The sequence below is a fragment of the Eubalaena glacialis genome, chromosome 7 (assembly GCF_028564815.1).
Source record: "Eubalaena glacialis isolate mEubGla1 chromosome 7, mEubGla1.1.hap2.+ XY, whole genome shotgun sequence".
Taxonomy (NCBI): domain Eukaryota; kingdom Metazoa; phylum Chordata; class Mammalia; order Artiodactyla; family Balaenidae; genus Eubalaena; species Eubalaena glacialis.
In genome coordinates this window covers 95,008,548-95,016,476 of record NC_083722.1, presented here as the reverse complement: position 1 = coordinate 95,016,476, position 7,929 = coordinate 95,008,548, and the positions used below count along the sequence as shown (strand labels likewise).

Here is a 7,929-nt window from a genome sequence, read left to right as displayed (position 1 = left end):
TGGAAATGTCTAGTATGAACTCTTTTGAATCTGGTCTTTTTCTTCCTGACATATAAATGTTCTTTAATAACTCTCTTATCTGAGTGATTTTATTACTTAGAAAGGCAGAGGGTATCTGTTTTTTGGATTTAAAATTTTTTTTTCACTATTTTTAAAAAATTGAAGTATTGCTGATTTACAATGTTGTGTTAGTTTCAGGTGTATAGCAAAGTGATTCAAATATATACATATATTTGAACATATAGATATATTTATATATACGCTTTTTTCAGATTCTTTTCTATTATAGGTTATTGCAAGATATTGAATATAGTTCCCTGTGCTATACAGTAGGTCCTTGTTTTTTATCTGTTTTATACATAATAGTGTGTATCTGTTAATTCCAAACTCCTAATTTATCCCCCCCATTTTCCTCTTTGTTAACCCTAAGTTTGTTTTCTATGTGAGTCTATTTCTGTTTTGTCAATAAGTTCATTTGTATCAGTTTTTTAGATTCCACGTATAAGTGATGTCATGTATGTGTCTTTGTCTGACTTGCTTCACTTAGTATGATAATCTCTAGGTCCATTCATGTTGCTGCAAATGGCATTATTTCATTCTTTTTTATGGCTCAGTCATATTCCATTGTATATATACCACATCGTCTTTTGGATCTGGTCTTTTTGACTTGCCTATGCGATTCATGCATGTTGTGTATAGCTTTAGTCCATTCTTTCTTACTTCCGTTTAGCAATATTGAGTGAATATACCACAATTTGTCTATTCTACTCTTGATGGGCATTTGAATTGTATCCAGTTTGGGCTGTTATGAATAATGCATCTATGAGCATTCCTGTACATGTCTCTTAATGGACGATTACCACTCATTTCTGTTATGTATCAAAGAGAGGAATTGTAGGGTGCTAGGGCATACATATGTTTAGCTTTAGTAGATACTGCCAAATAATTTTTTAAGGTGGTTGCACCAATTTACAATCCCATCACAATCTTTGATGCCAAAAGAGCTGGGTAGAAATTATTTGTGCGTGACGGACTAAAAACGTGTTCACTATGAATTAAGGAAAAGATTAGTTATGTTAAGGATAACAGGATTATAAGAGTTTTTAAAAAAGTAACATAAAAACTTGTGTCATGTATTCTCCATAGATATTGTAGATACTTTTCTCCAGTAGTTTTGAGGGACTGTAAGGAGTGTTAAGGGGTTCCTCAAGATGTGCACATAGGTCAGGTACCGTCAACCTATTCCCTAGAATCAGAACCTGAGACAAAGATTTGGATGCATGGGATTTATTGTGGGGTGTTATCAGGGGAAACCTGTAAGGGAGGAAGTGAAGGACAGGGAAAGGGGAAGCGCTGAGCAAAGATGTGGGCAGGGAAAATCTACCCTTGGCCCTATCCCTTAAGGAACTCTGGAGCATAAGCCACACCGGAGTCATCTGCCCTTTAAGGCAGACTTCTGTACCCCATACCGGTCCTCACGGTTGTGGTGGTAATTACTTCCAGGAGCCTCCCATCAATCTAGGGCAGTCATTCTCAATTGTGGACAATTTTGTCTCCTAAGAGACGTTTGGCAAAGTCTGGAGGTATTTGTGGTTCTCACCATAGCAGGGCTGGTGTTGGCATTGAGAAGTAAGAGGCCAGGGATGCTGCTAAACATCTCACAATGCACAGGTGGGTCCCCCACAGCAAAGAATTATCTGGCTCCAGATACCAGAGGTGGAGAAACCCTGGACTAGAGAAAGTCTTTGGAGAAGAGGTCATCCCCAATGTTTGCAGCCAGTGACAGATGGGCTCCCCGGTTCCATAAAGAACATCTGGGCAGGGCATCAAAATGGTACCTTCTGTAGATGTCTTTTCGATATACAACATTAAACAATGAAGGAAGTTCATGGGACTTCCCGGGAGGTCCAGTGGTTGGGACTCCAGGCTCTCACTTCAGAGGGTGCGGGTTCGATCCCTGGTGGGGGAACAAAGATCCCGCAACGCTGCACTGGGTGGCCAAAAAAAAAAAAAAACAAACAATGAAGGAAGTTCAAAATGCAGTTTGGTTAGCATTCCCCCGTGATCTGCATTTCATCTAATAGGATAGGACTAGCATCTTGAAATATATGTTGCTAAGCCCTTAGCTACACACTGCACAAAAATGTCCGAAACAAAACAAAACAAAAATACCCTGGGATCAGCTGTAACTGTTTTAGATTTTCTTCAGAACTTTACTGAGCTTGTATACAATTGGAATCAGGCTAAATCCTACCAGAAATACCCATGACTGTGCTATATTATTGCTAACACTGTGCCCTTTTAACAACTGTAATTTGAATGGGCTGATGGATTGGTGCAAGGATCAAAAGTAGTTGTGCTTAACTATAAAGGGGTTTAAAAAACTTTGGAGACATCACCAGTGTTAGATTCATGGTCTGCTCTGTCTGTATCCTGTTGGGACCATCCCTTAATCCTCTTTTACAATCCAGTATTTATCTGTAAGTTATCCATGAATTCATCCAAGCCCTCTTAGAATCAGGTTATAACCCAGAATTGCAAAACTTAGGATATCTAGTCCCATTGTATATAAAAGGATAATTGTTTTTCAAACTTCAAAATGTGTTATCTAGTTTGTATTCCAACTTTTATATTTTTGTTCTAGTTTTGTGATCTGTGCTTATGATTTTACTATTGGTTTCATTTTTTTCCTCTCTTAAAACGAATCATCACCTTGTTTACTTCTTAAGAATCAACAATACTAACAGTGATAAATAAGAAGGATATAATTATGCTATAATATTCTTGACAAAAAAGTAGTCAAATTGAAATATTATAATGCTAAGTTAGGTGGAAAAAGTGAAAATATGAGTATGATATCATTTTTGTTTAAAATCGTTCTGTACTTTTTATGAATAGAAAGATACTTTTTATGAATTTTATGAATAGACTGAGTCTGAAAAGATATATTCTAAAATAATAACAGTGGTTAAGGTGTAGTTTGCAGGTTCTATGTAAGATCCCACCATCTCCCCAAGATGGCTCAGAGAATGAACTAGAGTTATAAACAGCTTATTCAGGAAGCTATTTCCAACATAGGTTAAAAGTACGTTCTTTAAGATAACATTGTCTTACTTGCCTAAATGCCTGCCACCTTCTGGAAGCTAGGAGCACTTCATTAAAAGACTCCTAATAGTAGCACTTTGTAATAGGGTTGAAACTGGAATTGCTTATGGAAAAAATTTTTTAAAATTTGACATTTAATCTTGAGCCTCGTGAATCACAATCAAGTTTGTTAGACCAGAAGAGGGGCTAACTTAATATAATTGGAGATGGCAGGTTATATGCTTGTCCTCAATAAATTGGCCACAGAAAAAACTATTTTTAAAGTAGTGAAAGGCCATCCAAAAGTAAGCCTTGAGAAAATGGAAAAACAAACAAAAATAAATAAATACAGCAACTTCAAATGCTCAAAAATGATGAAAATTTTCATTCTTGTTTGTTTTCCCTCTAAAGCAGAGTTAAAATGAAACGTTGAAATGATGTGTTTATTTTCAAGCAATGTCTATATCTAGAAACAGGAACTCAACTGGATCTTTGAATCGATATTGATATGCCTAAAAAAGTACCCAAGAAAAATAATAAAATAATGTTGCATATTTACATTTATATTGTGATAATGTACCCATGCACATACAGATATAAAGTAACAGGGTACCTAGAAATATGTACATAGAAATATAAAAAGCTCTGCAAGAGTGGCTAGAGGGATTACTCTTGGGGAAGCAGAAGAAAAGACCGAAGCAGTCAAGGGAACTTTATCTGTGGTATTCTGTTTTTTAAAAAAGAGAATGAGTTTCTAACTTGTGTAATTTACCACTAATTAGAAATCCAAGTAAACAAATCCCTGTTATATATATCAGTATTTTATGATATAGCAAATGCAATATATATTTCATATAAATAAATAAATAACAGCAGCAATGTACCATATAGTCTTTCTGTGTTGCAATCTTGTGTGTGTGTGTGTGTGTGTGTGTGTGTGTGTGTTGCCAAACAAAATGTAAAACATCCAGGAAATGCATAGCTCTACTTTGTAAAGTGCTTTCAAACAGACTTTCCTCATGCAGAGCTTTTAATAATTTAAAAATATTAATGCTTGTGACCTCCAGGAGTGAGGTCCCATGGTAAATGTAAAGATTCTTTTTAGAGAAGCTAATTTGGAATGATCCAGCCAAAGGTCTATCTCAAGGGACCTTTTGAGAGCTTTACTATTTCCAAGTTTGTATCAATTCATTTTCATTATTGAGTGCCTATTATTTATAAGGCCCAATATGTTCTAAAGCAGCGAGACTTGTGCTTACAATGGGAAAAAAGTTGGGTATGTGGTAATATTAAAGGGAGTCAGCTCTATAGTATTTTAGAGCTTGGGCTCAGTAATCAGACTCACTTGGGTTTCAATTTCCATGGCACCACTCACTAGCTGTGTAATCCTGTGCAAACCATGGGGATATATATAGCCTAGTTCATGGAGCTGTCAGAATGGGGAAATGAGATCATTATAAAGGATACGATGCAGTGCTGGCACACAGTGAGTATTCAGTCAATTCAGTTAATTCCTCTGCCACCCAAGGAATGGATGAATGTGTAAAGAGTGCTCTTTAAACTGTTTTACACGTAACCTCTTTGTCTTTATCAAAACTCCTAGATTTAAGCTGAATGATTTTTATTTTGAATTTTTTATTTTATTTACTCCTGTTAATATGCTTTAATGAGTCAATTAATTTTCAAGACTCATAAAAAATTGGAGGTTGAAAAGGCTTTTGAGGTTATCTGGTCCACTGTCCCCAGAGATGACTTTCACCCATCTTCCACTGATATTTAAACCCAGGAAATAAAAACATTTCCTGGACTATTCTAGTTACTGGTGGAATAACAGGAAATAAAATGAGAGGGAAGGAAGGCCAAGGGAATATGCACGGGAGGAGGGAGACTAGTGAGAGAGGCATTGGGAGAGTATGACCAGCATAGAGTAAAGAGGGGAAATACAAGGAAGAGAAGGAAAAAAGACAGAAAAGAGGACCTCGATTAAGTGTAAGGAGAAAAGTGAGAAAATGAAAGAGGGGAAAGTACAGAGGCATTGCAATTCGTCAATTACAGGCACTAACGGTGTTTAAGAGTCAGACGTTCTGGGTTTTGGTAATTGTAAAATGCATGATTATAAGACATATTGCTTAATCTCTGTGAGTCGTGTTCTTCAGAGTTCGTGGTGTAGATTAAACGAGCTAAGTGGGATGGACGCTCTCTAAACGAGAAAATTCTTTTTAAATAGGAACTAGGAAGAGGAGAGAAAGTGGCAGAAAAAGATACAGGGAGAGGGACGTGTAGGGGGAGAAGGAGGAGATAGAAATCGGTAGAGAAAGACGGAGAGGGAGAGGGAGAAAGGGGAATTGTTGACAAAGCAGGTGAGAACTAAGGAAAACCACAGTAACGATGCTTCTGTGGCTACTGCGGTGACGGCTCCAACACACCGAACACTGACAGCTTGCCAGGTATGTTGTTAGAGCTTTACATGCATAATTTCATGCTGTACTCACATCATCTCTACGAGTGTATGTTCTAGCCTCATTTTATAGAAGAGATATCTGAAGTACAGAGAGGTTTTGTAACTTCCCCAAGGTCTTACAGCTGCGAATTGGAGAGAAGGGATTCAAACGCGGGTCTCTCTGCCTGCAAAGCCAACGTTCAAATCATCTCTAAGAACCTCCAAAGAGGCTTGGTGGGTCTAAGGCGGACTCTAGCCCAGGTTCTTCCAAGTTATGCCCTGGGTTCAATTTCTGCGCCCAAAGGCTCATTCACTACGTTCTTTCTCCACCTCCCCACTAACAGCGTCCCGTCTCCACGGAGATCGCCGCGGGGCGGGACTTCCTTTCTCACGCACGAGCACTTCCGCCTCGAGCCGGAAGCGCCGTGCCTAACAGAAGGGGTACCGGAGCGTGCGGACTTCTTGGAGAGTTTGAGTGGCAGGACTGCGACTGCTGCGAGGGTGACCGACTTGGGCACCAGAGTCCGGCGTGGTGATGCTGACCCCGGCGTTCGACCTTAGCCAGGACCCCGACTTCCTGACTGTCGCCATCCGCGTGCCCTACGCCCGGGTCTCCGAGTTCGACGTCTACTTCGAGGGGGTCGACTTCAAGTTCTACGCCAAGCCGTACTTTCTCAGGCGAGTTCCGGGTGCCTGGCTCCGGGAAAAGCGTGTTTTGGGGATTCATTTATACATTTATTCACTCATTAAGTAACTGCTTATCGAGGGAGGATGAAAGAACAAGAGAGCGCTTCTCAGCATCACGACTACGTTTTCCCGAGGTCCCTGCAGCACGTGCTGAGGAAGCCAACTCTTCCAGGCGTGCGCTCTGGATGCTGCAGAAGCTCATCCTTTCTTAAACCTTACATCCCCGCCTGGAAGAGATTCCGGAGCCACTGTAAAACGTGGAGTTTGGGACCATATCGCCTTTCCAATTTCTGTCCTGTTGCCCTAGTTCTTGTCCCTTTTTCTGTTTTCTTTTCGCTCTGCGTTAGTCGTCCTTGCCCTGGGACGGCGCGCGCTGACTTCCCAGCTGACCCGTCCATTTGACTTTTCTCAGTCCACGTTCTGTTCCCCGACCTCTTGGCTGACCGCTCCCTATTCCCTGAAATTTTCGTCTTCTTTGGCCCCGCCGACGCCAAAGTCGTCTCGTTCTCCTACCTCCTCGTTGTCTGCTTCTCTGTTTGGTTTTGCCCCTTCATTGTGGTTGTCTTCCCCCAAGCCTCAGGGAGGGACCTTCAGCACTTGTCTGTTTGCATTTTTCTCCTTGAAGAACCGTAACAGCAGTGGTAACAGCTAACCCCTTCTCCTCCCCTTTCGTGTGTCGGGCAAGCAGTGCGTGTAAGTGGCGGCTTAAGTACTTGTGTGCATTGTCTCATTTTACCTGGACAGCGATCCGTGGAGATAGGCATTATTATTAGCCCCATTTTAGAGAGGACACAGCCAGATTATTCTTACTTAACATTGTCAATACCTTGTTCTCTCGTTTCCGCCGAGGGAAAATCCATTCTCCTCATCTTTCTCATTCCAGCCTAACTTTCCTGCCCAACTAAATACTTTCCCAGCACAGACATTGCTCTTGAGTCGAGCTGGTTCCTTCACTGGGCCTGAACCAGTTTTGCTCAGGTATCTATTAGGCCTTAACTTAATCCACCTATTTGAATATATTGCATTTCCCTACTTCTTCACTCTTTCGTTCTTTCGCTTGATTTATCGAGCTCATAGTATATTCCAGACTCTGTTTTTGGTATTGGAGATGTGGTGGTGTCTTACGTAGTTTTCATTCTTGTGGGGAGAGAAAAACAATAAACAAACAAGTAAACATATAACTACAAATTGTGGTAATTTCTCTGAAGGAAAATAAAGTGCACTGATAGAGAATAAAAAGGAGCCTGGGTTTATACAAAGTGGCCAGGGAAAGCCTTTCTGAAGAGGTGACATTTAAGCCAGAACATGAAGAATGGGTAGAAGACGATGATGGTGTTAGCAAACATTTATTGACTTTTTACTTCAGGTTAGTGCTTTATGTAAATTGTCTCACTTGATTTTAGGACAGTCCTACAAAGTAGGTTCTGTTATTTAGCCATGTTAGAGATGAGAGCGCAGAGGCTCAGAGAAAAGATTAAATGAGATAGGATTGTAAAATAAATACAATACAATAAAAATTTCAAAATAAAAGCCACTTGCTTAAGTTTGGGAGTTTTGATGAAGACAAAGTAAGATGACATGTGTGAAGCAATTTAAAGAGTAGTTTTAATACAAATTCATCCATTCCTCGGGTAACAGAGGCTCGGGAGTTGTGGGTCTGAGCACACTTAAAGTTCTGTGACTTTTGGCAAGTTATTTAGTCTCAGTTTCCTAATATG

At 39.9% G+C, this 7,929-nt stretch overlaps 1 protein-coding gene across 1 annotated transcript in view; it reads left to right on the top strand.

The window, feature by feature from the left end:
• Window positions 1-5,948: 5,948 nt before the first annotated feature.
• Window positions 5,949-7,929, top strand: part of SHQ1 (SHQ1, H/ACA ribonucleoprotein assembly factor) — an 87,369-nt gene continuing 85,388 nt past the window's right edge. Inside the window, 1 exon segment of the mRNA XM_061195536.1 lies at window positions 5,949-6,202. Coding sequence (XP_061051519.1) covers window positions 6,060-6,202 — 143 coding nt within the window. The 5' untranslated portion in view covers window positions 5,949-6,059.